At 45.8% G+C, this 22,216-nt stretch overlaps 1 protein-coding gene across 1 annotated transcript in view; it reads left to right on the top strand.

The window, feature by feature from the left end:
- LOC124805711 (translation initiation factor IF-2-like) overlaps window positions 1–20,787 on the top strand; it is a 164,074-nt gene extending 143,287 nt beyond the window's left edge. The window contains exons 4-5 of the mRNA XM_047266281.1: window positions 6,992–7,170; window positions 20,542–20,787. Coding sequence (XP_047122237.1) covers window positions 6,992–7,170; window positions 20,542–20,787 — 425 coding nt within the window. The remainder of the gene's footprint in view (window positions 1–6,991; window positions 7,171–20,541) is intronic.
- The last annotated feature ends 1,429 nt before the right edge of the window (window positions 20,788–22,216 follow it).

The following is a 22,216-nucleotide window of genomic DNA, read 5'->3' as shown; positions in this document are numbered from 1 at the left end:
TTTGAGGAAACTGTTGCTGAGTATATTTATTCGTTTTGTAGATATCTGGCCTGTCTTAACTGTTTAATCTTCCGTGACGAGACTTATTGTCAACCAGCTTTAAGTCGGTTTTATATGTATCTCCACAAATTATTATCATATGACCAAATCGTTTGAGGTAGGATAGTAAAAGATGCTGAAGATTACAATTAAAGAGTGAGGTGGTGATAATTTACTTTCTTACAATGGAAATTAAATTTAGATCCACTTTCATACTGACGTTTGCCATTGCTGTATAGCTTTTCCAGATTAAGCTAACATGCTATTACAGTTCACGGTAGACATCATGTTTTTTCATACAACAATATAGCTCACCTAACGGATGCCAGTTGCTAAGACTGACGCTAATGATTTGTCCACTGATTTCGTGTGTAGCTACGAGGACGAGGTGGAAAGTACTGCCTCCGAATTTTTTATGTGGAAACTCTCAAAGCTTTTTAAACAAAACAAATGTTATTAACTTTCTACACCTTTTTTGTTCATGTCTACATACTGAGGACTGTAAAAGATGTCTTGACCTTCCTTCATTACTGTGTCACTTGAGCGGATCCTGTCACGTACGATCGACAGCAGCGCGTCAAAACAAGGCACATCCATTCTGACGAAGTTCATAAATTCCTATGGATGTTCGGGACTCAACTGTTTCATTAACAGGGAATATTATGTCCTCATCCCTTCCTCTCAGGCAGGGTCGAACCCAGGTCGTATCCTAGCATTACATCGTCGTTCTGCTCTTCTCCTGTCACGGCAAATGGCTGCATGAATAATTGCATCCTCCATGACTAAAATGATGTGAAACGTAAACATACACAATGTGATCAAAAGTATCCGGACACCTGACTGAGCCGGCCGCAATGACCGAGCGGTTCTAAGTGTTTCAGTCTGGAACTTCGCGACCGCTACGTTCGCAGGTTCGAATCCTGCCTCGGGCATTGACGTGTGTGATGTCCTTAGGTTAGTTAGGTTTAAGTGATTCTAAGTTCTAGGGGACTGACGACCTCAGATGTTAAGTCCCATAGTTCTCAGAGCCAATTTTTGAACACCTGACTGAAAATGACTTGCAAGTTCGTGGCGACATCTAGCGGTAATGCTGGAATTCAATATGGTGTTGGTCCACCCTTAGCCTTGATGACAACTTCCGCTCTCGCAGGTTCAATCAGGTGTTGGAAAATTTCTTGGGGAATGGCAGCCTATTCTTCACGGAGTGATGCACTGAGGAGGGCTATCGATGTCAATCGTTGAAGTCGGCGTTCCAAAACATCCCAAAGGTATTCTATAGAATTAAGGCAGGACTCTGTGCGCGCTAGTCCATTACAGGAATGTTACTGTCGTGTAACCACTCCGTCATAGGCCGTCCATTATGAACAGGTGCTCGATCGTGTTGAAAGTTGCATCCCCATCCCCATAGTGCTCTTCAAGTTGAGAAGTTATTTTGTTTAGACAACCAGTTTCGGGATCTCAATACGTCACATTCAGGCTCCCACGCGTTCCAAGTACAATAATCGAACTCGTACTGGAGACATCAATATGTGGATTCCGTGAATTCGTCTTTGGAATGTTTAGTTCGAAGACTTGTTTTTTATCAAGTCTTCTGAGTAAACACCCCAAAGAGGAATTCACAGAATCCACACATTGATGGTTCCAGTATGCAATTATCGATATATCTGTCTGTACATGGAGTGCCTGAAGTTGACATTATTGAGATGACGAAACTGGTTTTGTGAGAAAAACAACTTCTCGAAACACGCGGTAGTTTGGCGATTTCCTTGGTAAATATTTGTTTTGTGGCGTAACAAGACAGCTACGCCACACTGAAGTAGCCGAAAGGCACGCGTTAATCTAGAGAGAGGTCTGAAACAGGATACGTAATGAATGGTAGCAAGAAAAGTACGAAGCTGCAATAATACTTAACTTTTATCTATCCTTGTTGTATACATCGTTCTTCTTGTTGAGACATTTCATACGATAACTATCAAACTATGTAAGGCTAATGGCGCCTTGCTAGGTCGTAGCCATGGACTTAGCTGAAGGCTATTCTAACTGTCTCTCGGCAAATGAGAGAAAGGCTTCGTCAGTATAGTCGCTAGCAATGTCGTCCGTACAACTGGGGCGAGTGCTATTCCGTATCTCCAGACCTGCCTTGTGGTGGCGCTCGGTCTGCGATCACACAGTGGCGACACGCGGGTCCGACATGTACTAAATGGACCGCGGCCGATTTAAGCTACCACCTAGCAAGTGTGGTGTCTGGCGGTGACACCACTTTCCTCCCCCGCAAATCGGCGAACTGTCGTGTGATAAGGCTTCCGCCCGCCGTGGGGAGGACCCCATGTTGACGTATGCGATGACGTGGGGAGCCGAACAACAGGCGAGGCTGTGCCATCCGCACCCGGCCATTCGGTCCGAGGGGAGCTAGGAAACGCCTGAAAACCTAGTCCAGGGTGCACGTCAACATGAGGTGTATGCGCCCGTAAAGAGACAGGAGGGGCCGAAGGGTCGACCTCCATTGCGTCGGGGTATCCGACGCGCGAAGACGCCATGTGGTCCGGAGCGGGCAAGAGTTCCATGGCGGAGGACGGCTGGTCACGGGAAGCGATCGGCAGCGCGTGACCCAGGGAGGCGCTTGGCGGCCGCAGCGAAGCGTCGAATGCGGGCGGCGCCGGCAGGAGAACAGGCGGCGGCGGCGGCGGCTGCGGCGGCGCGTCGCCATGGGACAAAATGGAAGGCATCGTCGGTAACACCTGGGGATGAGACGAGCCAGTAGATGTGTCCCCAGGGCGCTGACCGGACGGCACCGTCGCTGAAAGCAGACGGGGAGCGGCAGAACCCGTGCGACTACAGAGGCGCAGCTGATTGAGATGCCGACGCACCTCACCAGAGGCCCCCAAAACCAAATACATCGCGCGGCCGAGGCAGCGAAGAATGCGCCCTGCGAGCCAACGCCGTGAACTGCGATAGTTGCGATAGAATACAACGTCGCCTGGGGCAAAAGCAGGAGACTGCCGCTGCACAGGAACCGGATGCGGCGGATGCAGCAAAGACATCAAGGTTCGATGAGGACGACCGTGGAGCAACTCAGCCGGCGAGCGACCATCTCGGGGCTGAGAGCGATACGAAGACAAAAAGAGCAACAACGCGTTCTCCCGAGAATGCGACTCTTTCAACTTCAGCATCTGTGACTTGAAAGTCCGGACCAATCGTTCAGCGGCACCGTTTGACTGAGGCAAAAACGGCGCGGATGTCAGATGTTGAATACCATTGGCCTGGCAGAATGACTAAAATTCTGCGGACATGAATGTGGGCCATTGTCGGAAACAATAGTCTGCGGAAGACCTTCAATGCAAAAGATAGCAGACAACGCTTGGATGGTGGCAGAGGACATCGTGGAAGACATCCGGACAACAAAAGGAAAATTACTGAAGGCATCTACCAGAACCAACCATCGAGCATTCCACAATGGACCAGCAAAATCGATGTGCAAGCGTTGCCAAGGGGAAGTGGCTTTTGGCCATGCAAAGACTTTCCGCGGCGGTGCGGATTGTTGTTCGGCACACGCCATGCAAGAAGAATACATATTCGTAATCGCAGCATCGATTCCGAACCAAGTACAGTGCTGACGAGCAAGTTGTTACGTTCGCACTATACCCCAATGTCCTTGGTGAAGAAGCCGTAAAACAGAGGACTGTAACGAACGTGGGACCACGACTCTGGACTGATCATTATCAGAACGCAGCAACAAAACACCACGTCGAACAAAAATTCTCTCCTTGTGAGCAAAAAATCGGCGAACCAACGGATCCTCGATCCGAGACTTTGACAAAGGCCATTGCGTAGCAACAAAACGCAAAACGGTAGCAAGGACAGGGTCAGCAGCGGTGGCTGTAGCTACACGACGAAAATCAATCGGAAACGATTCGATCACTTCATCAGTTTCCGAATCAATGAACATGCAAGCAAGTTCGGAAGAATCGAATGCTTTATCCTCAGCAACAGACGAACGGGACAACGCATCGGCGTTTCCGTGCTTAGCAGTGGACCGATACAAGATATCGTAGCGGTACTGCGAGAGGAAAGTAGACCAGCGAATGAATTTCTGCGCTGTACGCGGAGGTACAGGCTTGTGCGGATGAAAAAGCGACGTCAAAGGTTTGTGGTCTGTGATGATGGTAAAGTGACGACCATACAAGAAATCATGGAACTTAGTAACACCAAATACGAGAGCCAAAGCTTCTTTCTCTATCTGGGAATAATTTCTTTGCGCAGACGAGAGCAATTTGGACGCAAAGGCAATAGGGCGATCATGCGAGCCAACTTTGTGCTCAAGCACAGCACCGATCCCGAAATCCGATGCATCTACCATCAACAAAAGGGGTTTCTGGGGATCGAATGGCGGAAGGCAAGTATTTGAAAGCAACGCCGATTTCAACTGGCGAAAGGCGCGTTCGCATTCCGTCGTCCAGAGAAACGGAACACCTGTACGGCGTAAGCGATGAAGCGGAGCTGAAAGGGAAGAGGCAATGCGCACATTCACTCACACCTTGTGATTCCAAATTGTTGAATGTTCTTGCGACCCATCACGCAATGCGTGAGGAACATTGCGCGCTCTGAAAAATTTCGGTTGCGCGTTGACTTTCAGTTCCAAATGTGCTTCATAGTTTGTAGCGCAACCTAAGCCCGGTGCAAAAATGTCTGCAAATTCTTCACATAGACTAGCAACACTGTCTGTAGGCACAGTCTGATTCACTGATAGGACCTGATTTACTATAGACATGTTAAACAATTGAAATAAATCTAAACCAAACAAGTTCACTGCAGGAGAAGAACGAAGAACGTAAAATGACACAAATTTTGTTTGTCCCTTGTATGTTGCTAGAAGAGTGCACTGTCCTAACACAGGAATCTGCTGTCCTGAATATGTAGTGAGCTTAACATTTGCGGCATGCAACGGAGGTTTGCCCAGTTGTTTGTACGTGTCGTGATTGAGCAACGGTATCGAGCTGGAATGGTATGACCTTGCCATTAAAGTCCAAATCTACAAAAAGTTTATTGTCCTGCTGACGACAAGAGCGACTGTTTTGTGCAATTTGAACAGACACTTGTACAGAATCACATGCTAATTGACGTGATTTCCGGCGACGTCGACGCACACTTTTTGTGGGACGAACACAGTCACTGTTAGAGAAAGTGGCACTGGACGAAGTGGAATTAACTACATGAATGTCCATGGGCGAAGGTTCACGAGCCTGAGTATTCTTGGTTCGATTCCGGCGCGAAGCAAAGGGCCTGGAATGGTTGTGATTGTCTGATCTGAGCTTTTTCTGGCAAACACTTTGAACATGTCCTTTCTTATTACAGTAAAAGCAAATAGCTCGGCGTGATGGGCAATTTCCACGCGAATGTCTAGTAGCACACCGCGGGCATGATTTCACTGCATTTGTATGCTGTCGCGGCACACCTGGTTTAGAGCGTGGCGGCAGCTGCGGGGACGTGCGCAAGGGCAGTTGACCGGGCCGTGCAGCGCGCCCGGCGGGCCGGTTAATGTTACACACGGCTGGCGAAGTTGCAAATGATTCCTGAGCAAAGTCAAGTGTGTCTTGTCTATCTAATATGTCTAATATGTTGAAGGGAGGGATTAACTAGTTTCAAAATCTGTTCCTGTATGCGAACATCAGAAACGTTCTGTGCTATTGCATCACGTACCATTGTATCTGAATAAGGGAGTCCACATTCACACTCAAAAGCACAATCCCTTGTAAGGCCTTGCAATGTTGCAACCCACTCCCTATTAGTTTGACCTGCCATACATTTGGTACGAAAGAAAGTATTCCTTTTTGCTACGACATTGACTGTTTCTTTGAAATAGGCACCTAAAGCAGACAAAATTTCCTCGTAGGACAGAGTTGCTACGTTGCGTCGGGGAAATAATTTCACTATCACACGGTACGTTTGCACCCCTACACACGCCAATAAATGAGGCTGCCGCTCGTTACCTTGAATTCTGTAGGCGGCGAGATGAAATCCAAACTGGCGTGACCACTCAGTCCATGTCTCTTGGGTTTGGTCAAACTTGTGAAACGGCGGTGCAATTGCATGTTGTGGCTGCGGTAGCGGTGAAGCGGCGGCGGCCGCATCGTTGTGCAGTGCACGTTGACCCTGGACGAGCTGTCCAAGGGTCCAATAACGCCTGCGTCTACTGATTCTGCAAGCGATAAAATTCGGACAGTACATCTGGCGAAGCCATGACACAAGTAAATGTAAGCAATTAGAAAGAACAAGACCCTTTCCGTTGCCTCGTCGCCAACTTTTGTGGCGTAACAAGACAGCTACGCCACACTGAAGTAGCCGAAAGGCACGCGTTAATCTAGAGAGAGGTCTGAAACAGGATACGTAATGAATGGTAGCAAGAAAAGTACGAAGCTGCAATAATACTTAACTTTTATCTATCCTTGTTGTATACATCGTTCTTCTTGTTGAGACATTTCATACGATAACTATCAAACTATGTAAGGCTAATGGCGCCTTGCTAGGTCGTAGCCATGGACTTAGCTGAAGGCTATTCTAACTGTCTCTCGGCAAATGAGAGAAAGGCTTCGTCAGTATAGTCGCTAGCAATGTCGTCCGTACAACTGGGGCGAGTGCTATTCCGTATCTCCAGACCTGCCTTGTGGTGGCGCTCGGTCTGCGATCACACAGTGGCGACACGCGGGTCCGACATGTACTAAATGGACCGCGGCCGATTTAAGCTACCACCTAGCAAGTGTGGTGTCTGGCGGTGACACCACAATTTGACCGATCACTGTCCCGTTTCCACAATGGATCAATAGTGATTACGTACCACAGGTGTGTCGTATAATACCGGCTTTATTTTTCATCCCTTGATCGCGACATGAGAATATTACAACAGGAGGTGAACATTCGAAGTAGACTTTTGGACATTGCGAGGTGAAAACTCTAGGGGGTGGCGGCTGGCGTGACCCGCAGACATTAGAGCGCCGCGCCGGGCCTCCCTCACGCGGGCGCCGCCTCCCCCAGGGCGGGGGATCCCCGCGGCCGCGGCCGCAGTCGCGCCGGCACCGCCAGCCGAGGTATCGATCCCGCGACGGTGGACGCGGCAAGGCGGCCGCTCTTGAGCTGGTCAGTGCCTGGCGCGCGCCGCCTCCCGCCGAGCGTCGACCCGCTGGCTGCTGACGGCTACTGGCGCGCTGCAGCTGCCGCGGCGTTTTGTGAGACAGCTACAATGTAAATGTAAACGTAGGCTTCCGCGGCCGTTGTCACAGTCAAAAAAATTCCTTTGGGTTTGACGCTGCACTGTCAACTATAAAATAGAGAAGACAGGTACCGACTTCCAGCGTCTTGGCTGCCTGCAGTGACAGCTTTGCGGAAGGACATCTCTCGCAAAGCAACATGCGCGCGGTAAGAACGGCGTCGGAGGGTACACAGAGTGCTGACGCGCCCAAGTTGATAATAGGCAGTTAGTAAACAACGCTACGCTGCTGTCGTCACTCAGTTTCCATTCGCCGATTTCCACCAACGGCAAGCAACTCCAATGGAAAACGCCGATTTCTGCCAATGACAACACTCAATGCAAAGACCAATAAAAGAACACCTGATACCCTTCCTCCTCGCCCTCATATCCAATGACAGCATTCCTCCATAGTATATAAGCAACCAAACAAGTGCTCACTCTGCAGTTAGCAGCACATCTTGAGGAAGGCGTCTTGCAATAATCGCCGAAACGTTGGAATTTTATAGTTGACAATGCGCCCTCAAACCTAGAAGAATTTTATTGATAGTTCGTAGCTAAATTAATCCGCCAATAGCCTCCCTGGTCTTCTATCCTCCTGCAGTCATTAACACGGGTTCTGGTTTAATGCAGCTCTCGACGTTAGTCTGTCTTGTGCAAGACTTTTCGGATCCCCGTATCCACTGGATGCCACAACATATCTTGGCCTCTGTACATTCCTCACCCCCCCCCCCCCCTCCACCGGCCCCATTGCGAAATAAGCTGCTCTGAGAGCCACAGGATATGTAGTAGTGAGATCTATCTACAATATCTGATCAAAACTATCCAGAAACCTCTTAGTAGGTATTCATATGGGATGTGTCCACTCTTCGCCATTACCACGGCTTGAACACTTCTGAGAACATTTTCAGTGAGGTGTCTCAATGTCTGTGGAATAATGGAACATCTCAAGTGGCGAAACCAGAGAAGGTAGTGATGTTAGAAGCTGGTATCTGGAGTGAAGCCTACGCTCTAATTCATCTCAAAGGTGTTCATTTTGCTTCATTTAAGACTTTATGACAGGGTGCATCGTCATACTGACATAGCCACTGGCTCCGAACTGTTCCTCCACTGTACACACTACAGAATACTGCAAAATGTTTCAGTATCCTTCCGCATTTAGAGTCTTCTTAAGGGGGGGGGGCGTTTATGGAAAACACACACTATTCAGAAGTTGCACCAAATCCACAATGAAATTTTGTACCATACTTTACTTTAAATTAATACTTTTACTGTTAAAGTCCTTGGATTATGTATATTTAACTTTTTTATGGAATTTAAAAATCTTATTTTTAAAAATAGTATAAGTGCCTTCTCTACAAAATTTTGTCTGTTTAATCTCTTTGCATATAATAAGCTTCTCTGATGAGCTTTTTTGAATACACCGAGTAGAATTTTAATAATTTTTAATTATAATTCCGTAAGGATAATACAAAATTCATGAAAAATTCCAAGCACTTTGCCTCATATCTCGGCTTGCACTCGGAATTTCAAAATTTAGTCCGGCGACATTTACTGGGTTTATAGAAATAACATGTGGTTCATGGTGTGGGTTCCTCTAGTCATGTCCTAGTTCATGAACCACGGGCAACGTATGAGTGGCCAAGTAAGTGGTCCCGACAGTCGGGATACCAGTTACTTTGGAATGAGGCTGGGCATCTCGGACATATTCTGAGTCGTGGTCACCTTTGTGCTCATACGGCAAAGACTACCAAATCCACCGGTTGGTCCCTCAACCGTTAGGGGTAAAACCCAATGGGACTCGGGGCAAGTAAGAATAGCAACCTTCTTCCCTGATACTTCAACTATGATGCTGGCAACAATCAGAGCAAAATGCCTCGGACCTTTGGAGGTGACGGAGTCCCACCTCTAACTGACAAACCAGGAACTCCTAAGATACGACTTGGCAAACAAATGGTAACGAGATGGGGAGCTATTAATATCAATGGGGGCTACTCTGGGAAGAAGGTAGAGCTGGCAGAGGCTGCAAGTAAGATGGGGCTGGACGTTTTAGCTGTTAGTGACATTCGGGTAAGGGGTGAGAAAGAGGAGGAAGTGAGAAAATACAAGGTCTACCTGTCAGGAGTCAGAGCAGGAATAGCACAATGGAGTGTAGGGCTTTACATCAGGAAAGAAATGGAACCCAGTGTAGTTGCAATAAGGTATGTAACTGAACGACTGATGTGGATAGATTTGACAGTGTCTAGCAAGAAAATTAGGATTGTGTCAGTATATTCGCATTGTGAAGGGACAGATCAAGATAAGATGGATAGTTTTTATGAGGCACTCAGTGATGTAGTTGTTAGAGTAAAGGACAAGGACAGTGTTCTGCTCATGGGTGATTTTAACGCCAGGATTGTAAATCGAACAGAAGGGTATGAAAAAGTTATAGGTAAATTTGGAGAGGATATGGAGGCCAACAGGAACGGGAAACAACTCTTGGATTTCTGTGCCAGTATGCGCTTAGTAATCACAAACTCCTTTTTTAAACATAAGAACATTCACCGGTATACTTGGGAAGGCAGGGGAACCGGATCTGTTGTTGACTATATAATAACAGATCAGGAATTCAGGAAGGCAGTGAAGGACACACGTGTATTCAAGGGATTCTTTGATGACAATGATCATTATTTAATCTGCAGTGAAATTGGGATTGTGAGGCCGAAAGTGCAGGAGGTCAGGTCCATATGTAGGAGGATAAGAGTGGAGAAACTTCAGGGTAAGGAAATCAGGCACAAGTACATAACAGCGATCTCAGAAAGGTACCAGTTAGTTGAATGTAGTCAATTACAGTCATTGGAAAAGGAATGGACAAGGTACAGGGACACAGTACTAGAAGTGGCTAAAGAATGTCTTGGAACAGTAGTGTGTAAAAGTAGGATGAAGCAAACAGCTTGGTGGAATGACACAGTCAAGGCAGCCTGTAAAAGGAAAAATAAGGCGTATCAAAAATGGCTACATACTAGAACTCAGGTAGACAGAGAAATTTATGTTGAAGAAAGAAACAAAGCCAAACAGATAATTGCAGCATCCAAGAAGAAATCTTGGGAAGACTTTGGAAACAGGTTGGAGACTATGGGTCAAGCTGCTGGAAAACCATTCTGGAGTGTAATTAGCAGTCTTCGAAAGGGAGGTAAGAAGGAAATGACAAGTATTTTGGACAGGTCAGGAAAACTGCTGGTGAATCCTATGGATGCCTTGGGCAGATGGAGGGAATATTTTGAAGAGTTGCTCAATGTAGGTGAAAATACGATCAGTAATGTTTCAGATTTCGAGGTAGAATGGGATAGGAATGATGATGGAAATAGGATCACATCTGAGGAACTGGAGAAAATGGTCAATAGATTGCAGTGCAATAAAGCAGCTGGGGTGGATGAAATTAAGTCGGAACTCGTCAAATACAGTGGAATGTCAGGTCTTAAATGGCTACACAGGATAATTGAAATGGCCTGGGAGTCGGGACAGGTTCCATCAGACTGGACGAAAGCAGTAATCATACCAATCTTTAAACATGGAAACAGAAAAGATTGTAACAACTACAGAGGTATCTCTTTAATCAGCGTTGTGGGTAAAATCTTCTCAGGTATTGTTGAAAGGTAAGTGCGAGTATTAGCTGAGGACCAATTGGATGAAAATCAGTGTGGGTTTAGGCCTCTTAGAGGTTGTCAGGACCAGATCTTTAGCTTACGGCAAATAATGGAGAAGTGTTATGAGTGGAACAGCGAATTGTATCTATGCTTTACAGATCTAGAAAAGGCATATGATCGGGTTCCTAGGAGGAAGTTATTGTCTGTTCTACGAGATTATGGAATAGGAGGCAAACTTTTACAAGCAACTAAAGGTCTTTACGTGGATAGTCAGGCAGCAGTTAGAGTTGATGGTAAATTGAGTTCATGGTTCAGAGTAGTTTCAGGGGTAAGACAAGGCTGCAACTTGTCTCCACTGTTGTTCATAGTATTTATGGATCATAGTATTTATGGATATATAGACTGGCTGGATGACACACAAAATAAGCAGTCTTGCATATGCGGATGACTTAGTTGTGATGGCAGATTCGATTGAAAGTTTGCAAAGTTATATGTCAGAGCTAGATCAGAAATGTAAGGACTATGGTATGAAGATTAGCATCTCCAAAACGAAAGTAATGTCAGTGGGAAAGAAATATAAACGGATTGAGTGCCAAATAAGAGGAACAAAGTTAGAACAGGTGGACGGTTTCAAGTACTTAGGATGCATATTCTCACAGGATGGCAACATAGTGAAAGAACTGGAAGCGAGGTGTAGCAAAGCTAATGCAGTGAGCGCTCAGCTACGATCTACTCTCTTCTGCAAGAAGGAAGTCAGTACCAAGACTAAGTTATCTGTGCACCGTTCAATCTTTCGACCAACTTTGTTGTATGGGAGCGAAAGCTGGGTGGATTCAGGTTACCCTATCCACAAGGTTGCGGTTACGGATATGAAAGTAGCTAGGATGACTGCGGGTACTAGTAGATGGGAACAATGGCAGGAGGGTGTCCACAATGACGAAATCAAAGAAACACTGGGAATGAACTCTATAGATGTAGCAGTCAGGGCGAAGAGGCTTAGATGGTGGGGTCATGTTACACGCATGGGAGAAGCAAGGTTACCCAAGAGATTCATGGGTTCAGCAGTAGAGGGTAGGAAGAGTCGGGGCAGACCAAGGAGAAGGTACCTGGATTCGGTTAAGAATGATTTTGAAGTAATAGGTTTAACATCAGAAGGGAGGCGCCAATATTAGCACTGAATAGGGGATCATGGAGAAATTTTATAAGGGGGCTATGCTCCAGACTGAAGGCTGAAAGGCATAATCGGTCTTAAATGATGATGATGATGATGATGATGATGATGATGATGATAGAATTAACAATATAAAATTTCATACTTCTGGCCTTGATTGATCCTGAGGAAATGGTACATAAACATAGTTTTCAGAGAAAGAAATTTCAAATTCAACCTAAAGTTTTTCCTTATGCCACCTCTTCAGAAGGCCCCAGATTCACAATCAGGGTCCTCTTTTCCCGGGGCTTTTCTGGTTTCTAGTTTTCTGCCTACTTTCGTTTACCAGGTCCTCAACTGACTTTTCAGTTACAGAGACGCGCTGTAAATCTATTTTTCTCAAGATGTTTTGCGTGAATTTCCCTATCTTAAAATACATTCTCTCTAACACCTTCAACCTTCCTATGTCTCTATCATTAAATACGAGAACTGCATCGTAATCGAACACTTGCGTAAATATCTGTCAGTAGCAGAAGACAAAATAATAATTGCTTCTTCATAAAACAGATGTGGAACAGACTCATAGATAATCTATAAAACCAAAGAGTGTATACCTCAGACTTCTAGATGTATACTGTGCAAGTCTACTTGAAAGTAATGCACGGAGTCGTTGTTCGCAGAGCTAGTATTGCAGAGTTGCTGAAAAAGTCGGCGTATTAGGAAAGTCGCGTCACACATTCGATTATTTTTCGGGAACTTTATCATTGAAACTCTAGACACCTATTGCGCATGACTTCCACTAATAAATAAAAAATAAGTTGAAAACTGACATTTTCGGTCAATTCCATGAATAAGCGCAGTAAGGGTACCACACTCCAACCACGAAAAACAACCCCATACCGTAATATCGTCTCCGTATTTCACTGTAGCACTGCACGTGACGGCAGGTAAAGTTCTCGAGGTATTCGTCAAACCCAAACCCTCCCGCGCGACTCATCACCCCAAAACACTTGCTGCCAGTCATCGAATGTTCAGCAATGTAGCTCAAGCGTCGCTTAACATTGGCTGCAGAAACGCATGGCTTACGTCGAGCTGCTCGACCATTGCACCCCCATCTTTTTTAACTCTCTAAGCACGATCATTCCTTAGTTGTACTGGTGGTAACAATCTTAAACTCGCGAGTGTCGCTGAACTGATTTCAGGTGATTTTTTACAACCACAAACCATAATGCCCTACAGTCCCTACCCGTCATCACATGAGGTCTGGCCGGTCTTAGTTTAGCTGTGGTTGTTCCTCCGCTTTTACACTACACAATCACCTCACCAACAGTCGTCTTCGGTAACTTCACAAGGACTGAAATGTCCCTGACGCATTTGTGAATTTCTAACGGACTAAACTGCTGAGGTCATCGGTCCCTGGCCTTACACACTACTTACACTAACTTATGCTAAGAACAAAACACACACCCATGCCAGAGGGAGGACTCAAACTTCCGGCGGGAGGGGCCGCACAATCCGTGACATGGCGCCTCAAACCGCGCGGCCATTCCGCACGGCACATTCTAAGTCCCTGAGCTCTACTAACAGACCCATTCTGCTGGTGCTGCTTCTCTCTGCTGACAACACAGTCCTCCCCCACTTTCTTTTGCATTGGCGAGTCCTTCCTCTTCTTCTGTGTACTGTTTTTTGCCCACATTTCACTTCCACAGAAGGCTGTACAAACGAATACCAAAAAACAAAAACTAAAACTTATATTTTATCTTCTTCAGGAAATTTTTTCTTACAGGGGTGAACGGCCTTGCTGCAGTGGTAACACAAGTTCCCGTCAGATCACCGACGTTAGGCGCTGTCGGGCTGGGCTAGCACTTGGATGGGTGACCATCCGCTCTGCCGAGCGCTGTTGGCAAGTGGGGTGCACTCAGCCCTTGTGAGGCAAACTGAGGAGCTAATTGATTGAGCAGTAGCGGCTACGCTATCGGAAACTCACGTTCGGGCGGGAGAGCGGTGTGCTGACCACATGCCCCTCCATATCCGCATCCGGTGACGTCTGTGGGCTGAGGATGACACGGCGGCCGGTCGGTACCTTTGAGCCTTCATGGCCTGTGCGGGAGAAGTTTAGTTTAGTATTAGTTTTATATAAGAAAAGATTAGAAGGAAGCAGAAAACCATGTATGTCATTTACTAGTCTAGAAGAAGCATTTGATATGGATGGTTTGAAGTTAGCAGGAAGCAGAAAACCATGTATGTCATTTACTAGTCTAGAAGAAGCATTTGATATGGATGGTTTGAAGTTAGTCTTTAAAGCAATGCTCAGAGTAGAACTTGACTGGAAGGACAGGCTATTAATTATAAGTATTTGCGAAAGTCAGAGTACTGAACTGAATGTCAGTGGTAGCAAGAAAGAAGTAAAATTTTATTTTATTTAATATTTTCATCGAGGAGGCAGTGAAAACAATGAAAGGAAAGACAAGTGCAACCAAAATTAACGGCATTCATAGTCACTGCATCAGATTTACCGACAACACTCCAGAAAGTGGCAGGCTCAGAGAAAGAGCCAAATAAAATGCTTAAGGTGTTAATTCAAGAGATAACAAAATAAAAAACGAAAATAAATACCAAGATGACGAAAGTAATGGTTATCGACAAGAAAAGAGGTGGAAGTAAGACTGGCGTGAAAATGGGTAGTGAGCAAATGGAGGAAGTAGCCTGATTTCACTATCTAGGTAGTAATGTCGAGGAAAACAACAGATGTCTCAAGGAAATCAAGAGAAGAAGTTACAACTGTGTAGCGAGATTTCCTTCGATGGTACGGCACTGCACATCCTAGAGTATAAGGCAGGTATTCTAATGACTATCGAATTTTGTTAGTGTGAGAAGTGACATGGTTGTGAGGGAAGGAGAGAAACTTTATTAAGAGTACTATTTCAGACAACAAACTGGGTGTGTAAGGTGGTCATCAAAATGTGGGTCAGTGCTCCATATGAAAGACTTCTTGACAACCCGCAGAGGAAGCGGCGTTACTGTAATGGCTAGGCGAGTACAACATCCTCGGACACCAAGGAGACTAGCAGACGCTGTCATACAGCCAGAACATTTGAGAACCTTCTGGAACGTTCTGGAAGAATCTTTACGAAGACCTTCGGAAGAGTCACGAAAAACGCCTCTGTGGGAGGAAGTAGTACAAAAGTCCCTGAAAAATCAGTATGTAAACGGGCAGTACATGGGGGAAAGATGGCGAATACCAGGAAGCAGCTAGCAGAACAACAGCCGAGTCATAGGGAGGGTGGTCACTAAAGAGTAACACTTTGATGCTGATCCGTAAAAACTGAGAGAAGTCAGTACAAATGTGGGAGAGGAAAATTGAGTTTTCAATAAGTGTCCAGCAACATCTAAGACCGTAAATTTTCTGCCTGTTATTAACGAAAAAGTTTTTTAAAACTTATCTCTAGTAGTATCAATGAGTAATAGTTTATATTTTCTATCTGTCAGAATATAAAGAGAAACAAGCCCTTCCTCGTACCTGTCTCCTATCGTGGTTAAAATATTTGATTGTGTATTATCGGAACGCGTTGCAAGCAGAATTCTCGCCGCTGATAGCGGAAGGTAGAAGTCAGGAACCGTAAGTTGCTGGAAAGGACGAACATATAGAGTGGTAGGATGTATTCACTGATTTGCAAAGATATAAAGTAACTCTCCAAATAACGTTGAACTGCTGGGAAATGTATTGTTCTTAAATTGAAGCCTTAGTGTTTGGACCCTTATTCGCTTCCTAGAAAGCCAACAACTTCTCCTCTCCGTTACAAGATTAGCTGCGCTCATCTTCCAACAACTATGGATGAACTGCGACACGATATAGCAGCAGCGTTACGTGCAGTAACAAAATACATTCTCGCAAATGTAAGGGACGAGTTTTACTATCATCTGGGTATTTGTCATGCGTACGGTGGTTGGCACATTGAACAGTTGTGAAAGGTAAATGAAAACTTTGATCCTAAATGTAATTTAACAAAGTATCCGAAAGATAATATTTGTCTGCATGCAAAATGTACATCCTTGTAATGTGCGATGGTTTTTTCGAAAATAAGGATTTTGTTGTCATGTACATAGGTTGAGATTTACACCAAGTTCCTGTTTTCGTTCAGACAGAAGACATAGTCTTGCAACATCAGATAATTTTTCACATACCCAGTACCATTCCCATATCGATACCTTTTGGGATAGTTATCGGTACATGTGTTACCTGAGATGACGGTCACTGCACAGTATTCTATATTTTTGTCACAGTATAACATACAACAACAACAAAATAGCTTTATAGGATTTTTTTAACATAGTAATATTTGTGTCGACTTGAGAATGCTGTTATGAAGGAAAATGATAATCAGTAACGGTTATTCTAATAATGCATTGGTGTTCCAAAAATTAGGTTTTTTCACTTTATGAAGCACTGTCTAATGACATATTCAGTGCTGTGTATATGCTAAAATAACCACCGCCTAATACTACATAAATGTTCCTAACTAACTGGACGAAAAAAATTAGAGAAGAAGACTGAATGCCAACAGAAAAGACAGAATAACTCACAAAAAGAGCTTGGACATAGAGACAATTAAGTGATTCGAAGTTCACTCATTAATTTTCATTTATTCATCCACTGGTATTCATTTAGAGCCCGTTGCCCTGTGGTTCCATAACAGGTTGCACAGACACAATTCTTTCGTATCAGTTTGACTTGCAGAAATATGATTACAACAATAAGTACAACAAGCTGCTTCTATGTAAAACTGAGAGTTTACAAAAAAAGTTGATGTTTAATCAAATATGTAACAGAATAGAGAAAGCATGTGGAAAAAAGAGATCTTGTCAAGATTGGCGAAAGCCTCAGACATATCCTAGAGCTCAGTCTGTTAACAAACCTGCACGTAGTGTTTAGTAAGCAAATTATTAGCTTATTCATTCATATAATATTTACAAAATGATATCATTATGTCGTCTTAATTGAAAACAATTATACTTAAAGTTATAAACCAAAATATGTTACATATCAATAATAAACTAACACAAACCTTGATGACAAGCAACATTTTTGGTTGCTCCGTCAGGAACAAGAACAGAAAATTTTTTGAGTGATCAAGAATTGATCTGTGTTTGTGATTATATGTTTCCGCATACCTCTGAAACTTGTAAAGCAACAAACTATGCTACCTGGCTGTCACCTAAACCTTCATCCGACTTATCCGGCCCCTTTATATACACTCCTGGAAATTGAAATAAGAACACCGTGAATTCATTGTCCCAGGAAGGGGAAACTTTATTGACACATTCCTGGGGTCAGATACATCACATGATCACACTGACAGAACCACAGGCACATAGACACAGGCAACAGAGCATGCACAATGTCGGCACTAGTACAGTGTATATCCACCTTTCGCAGCAATGCAGGCTGCTATTCTCCCATGGAGACGATCGTAGAGATGCTGGATGTAGACCTGTGGAACGGCTTGCCATGCCATTTCCACCTGGCGCCTCAGTTGGACCAGCGTTCGTGCTGGACGTGCAGACCGCGTGAGACGACGCTTCATACAGTCCCAAACATGCTCAATGGGGGACAGATCCGGAAATCTTGCTGGCCAGGGTAGTTGACTTACACCTTCTAGAGCACGTTGGGTGGCACGGGATACATGCGGACGTGCATTGTCCTGTTGGAACAGCAAGTTCCCTTGCCGGTCTAGGAATGGTAGAACGATGGGTTCGATGACGGTTTGGATGTACCGTGCACTATTCAGTGTCCCCTCGACGATCACCAGTTGTGTACGGCCAGTGTAGGAGATCGTTCCCCACACCATGATGCCGGGTGTTGGCCCTGTGTGCCTCGGTCGTATGCAGTCCTGATTGTGGCGCTCACCTGCACGGCGCCAAACACGCATACGACCATCATTGGCACCAAGGCAGAAGCGACTCTCATCGCTGAAGACGACACGTCTCCATTCGTCCCTCCATTCACGCCTGTCGCGACACCACTGGAGGCGGGCTGCACGATGTTGGGGCGTGAGCGGAAGACGGCCTAACGGTGTGCGGGCCCGTAGCCCAGCTTCATGGAGACGGTTGCGAATGGTCCTCGCCGATACCCCAGGAGCAACAGTGTCCCTAATTTGCTGGGAAGTGGCGGTGCGGTCCCCTACGGCACTGCGTAGGATCCTACGGTCTTGGCGTGCATCCGTGCGTCGCTGCGGTCCGGTCCCAGGTCGACGGGCACGTGCACCTTCCGCCGACCACTGGTGACAACATCGATGTACTGTGGAGACCTCACGCCCCACGTGTTGAGCAATTCGGCGGTACGTCCACCCGGCCTCCCGCATGCCCACTATACGCCCTCGCTCAAAGTCCGTCAACTGCACATACGGTTCACGTCCACGCTGTCGCGGCATGCTACCAGTGTTAAAGACTGCGATGGAGCTCCGTATGCCACGGCAAACTGGCTGACACTGACGGCGGCGGTGGACAAATGCTGCGCAGCTAGCGCCATTCGACGGCCAACACCGCGGTTCCTGGTGTGTCCGCTGTGCCGTGCGTGTGATCATTGCTTGTACAGCCCTCTCGCAGTGTCCGGAGCAAGTATGGTGGGTCTGACACACCGGTGTCAATGTGTTCTTTTTTCCATTTCCAGGAGTGTAGTTACGTATATTACTTTGAATACATTTATAGGAAGATGTGTGGATTAAAATGCGAGAAATGTTAATAAAAAGTTTGAAGAGTTTATGCGGAAATCTATTCGATTAAATACGACTAACCTACCCAGCGACCACGAAAACTATGAATCGACACTACTTAGTTCGTTGTTCCACTGATCATATTCACAATAAATGTTGTGATGTGGAGCCTGTAAAAACGAAAAACACATTTACATGGCTTCATACTCGACATTTGAAGGCCCTTTCTCTGCAAAAACGACTAATTACCGCTATTCAAGAATTCGCTATGATAGTGGATTAGTTGCTAAGGAGAGACATCTTCAATTTTCTTTTGGAAACAATTATACTTTGTGCCAGACATTTTATTTCGATGGTTACATTGTGAAAGAGTTTTATAGTTGCATATTTCACCCTTTTCTGTGCAAAAGTTAAATTCAAAACAGTAATGTAGATCTTTTTCCTTTTAGTGTTGCGAATTTGTTGCTCTCAAGCTCAAGTGGATTGTTGATAACGAATGTAATGAATATATGTACTGTGGGTGATATTTCCAGCTCCTTGAAGAGATTCCTGCAACATCTATGTGTGCGAACATCACACATAGTTCGAATTACTTTCTTTTGTGCACTAAATACTTTTTGCGTAAGTCAGGTTAATCCCGGAATATTCCTCCAAACGACATCAGTCATATGAGTTACCTTACTGACTTCTGTATCCCAAAACATGGCAATTATTCTTAGGGCAAGAGAGCCGAACCCAAACGTTTCATTAGGTCCACTGTATGGTGTTTCCAGCTTAAATTTTCATCAATATACACATGTAAGAACTTAGAACTTTCTTCTCTCTTTATTTTTTCTTCTTGGTATACTATGTAAACAGGAAATGGAATAGTTTATACAGTTAAAAAGTGGATGAGTTTTTTTTTTTAATTTTTAAAGCAAGCACACTTGGGCCAAACCAGTCAGTAAACATTATTTATCATTTTCTCTGTTTATGCGTCATTGCTAGGTTTCACAATATTTGTGTGTGTTTTGTGTGTGTGTGTGTGTGTGTGTCACAGAAAATGGCAGTTAAAAGTGCTTTACGTTGGGAACAGTGACCAAAAGGAAAACTCCAACTTCAAACTTTTAACCAGTTTGCCACCTGAGAGAAAACTGTTTGGCTTAAAAATAATGAATTAGTCGCCGATCTGACAGCCACTGAAGATGTCTTGTAACTAAGGTGGAACGCTTCTGTGTGCACAAGATAAATAAAAAAACTTTTCGTTTGAACTATTGTGATTTATTATTAGTATAGATATAGACGATACAAAGAAATGTATAGATTATTGAGCAATAACTGGAACAGATTGTTATCTTAGGAAAGCGTAGTTGGAAACTCGTTTCACGTTTCTGCCATTGGCTCTCATTTTCAGCACTTAGCAGGAACCGGGAAGTGAGAGCAGAGGGGTCCGTTTCCTCCGTTTACTTCAATCGGCGGCCAGCGCAGGGTCACGACCGCTCCGCGAGAAGCAATTTATTTCACCCTTCGGAGAAAAGAAGCGAGGGACAACAAAAGGGGAGAAAAGTTTCCCGGCGAAAGCTGCCCTCACTCTTGTTACCGCGAAGCAGGCCTGGCAGGGGGCAGAAAAAAGAAGAAAGGAGCACGGGGAAAAAAAGCAAAATATAAGCCGCAACCCTTCTGCGCTTCCTTCTTGGCGGAAAGGCCCGCGGGGCCGGGCTATCACAATATATTTTACAATAACCCTGACCTCTTTCCAGCTCTCTCCCCGTCTGAACGGACCCTTATCCACAGCAGTCGGCGCAGCTCGCGGGCACGGAGAACCCTTTCGCCCGCATCCGAACCGGCAACAGCGGGCCTTCCTCCCGCCGAAGCTTTCTCCCGCGGCCGCCCCCTGCTCGTCCCGCATTCGCGTTTCCTGTGGCGATGACGCCGACGCCCGGCCGCCCGCCGCTACGTCACGTCCTCGACGCGACACGCGTCGCTCTCGACGACGCCGATGCGAAAGAGAACAAAGCGGGCCCCGGCGACTCCCTCTAATTAGCGAATGAAACATCGCTGCGCCGAGGGCATCGCGACGAGGCGTGTGGCTCATGACGTGCGCTGCAGAACTCGGGGAAACTACACTCAAGAACATAAATTAAGGATTATTGCAGAATGTGATGCCACACAACGTGGTACTACACAAAACTGGCGCTAATAGCATAGACACATAGGGAACACGCACGACACAGATGTGTAAGTCCACGGTACCGGTGACAATTTAAGAAAACCGACCCGAAACGCATGTGCCACCGTTTCCTGCGCATGTACTCCGACATCAATATGGGATATGATCACCATGCACATGTACACAGGCCGCACAACGGGTTGGCATACTCTGGATCAGGTGGTCGAGCAGCTGCTGGGGTATAGCCTCCCATTCTTGCACCACTGCCTGTCGGAGCTCCTGAAGTGTCGTAGGGGTTTGAAGATGAGAAGCGATACGTCGACCGAGAGCATACCAGACGTTCTCGACGGGGTTTTGGTCTCGAGAACAGGCAGGCCACTCTATTCACCTCATATCTGCTGTTTCAAGATACTCCTCCATGATGGCAGCTCGGTGGGGCCGTGCGTTATCATCCGTCAGGAGGAAGGTGGGACCCACTGCTCCCCCGAAATGGCGGACATACTGCTGCAAAATGACGTCCCGATACACCAGACCTGTTACAGTTCCTCGGCCCAATATATGGAGGGTGTACATACACCAATCATAATCCCACCACACACCATCAAACCACGACCTCCATACAAGTCCCTTTCAAGGACATTAAAGGGTTGGTATCTGGTTCCTGGTTCACGCCAGATGAAAACATTCTGTTCAGACTCTACCTGGACTCGTCCGTGAACATAACATGGGACCACTGTTCCAATGATCATGTAATGTGTACTTGACACCAGGCTTTACGGGCTCTCCTGTGACCAGGGGTCAGTGGAATGCACCTTGGAAGTCTCTGGGCGAATAAACCATGTCTGTTCAGTCGTCTGTAGACTGTGTCTGGAGATAACTGTTCCAGTAGCTGCGGTAAGGTCCAGAGCAATCCTACCTGCAGTACTCCGTGGCCGTCTGCGGGCACTGATGGTGATATATCGGTCTGCTTGTGGCGTTGTACACTGTGGACATCCCGTACTGTAGCGCCTGGACACGTTTCCTGTCTGCTGGAATCGTTGCCATAATCTTGAGATCACACTTTGTGGCACACGGAGGGCCCGTGCTACGACCTGCTGTGTTTGACCAGCCGCCAGTCCCATTAGTATTCTATCCCTCATAACGTCATCAATATGTGTTCTTTGAGCCATTTTCAACACACAGTCGTGGCCGAGCGGTTCTAGGCGCTTCAGTCTGGAACCGCGCTGCTGCTACGGTCGCAGGTTCGAATCCTGTCCTTAGGTTAGTTATGTTTAAGTAGTGCTAAGTCTAGGGGACTGA

This window comes from Schistocerca piceifrons, chromosome 7 (assembly GCF_021461385.2).
Source record: "Schistocerca piceifrons isolate TAMUIC-IGC-003096 chromosome 7, iqSchPice1.1, whole genome shotgun sequence".
NCBI lineage: Eukaryota > Metazoa > Arthropoda > Insecta > Orthoptera > Acrididae > Schistocerca > Schistocerca piceifrons.
The sequence above is the reverse complement of the archived record's forward strand: the minus strand, read 5'-3'. Positions and strand labels throughout refer to the sequence as shown.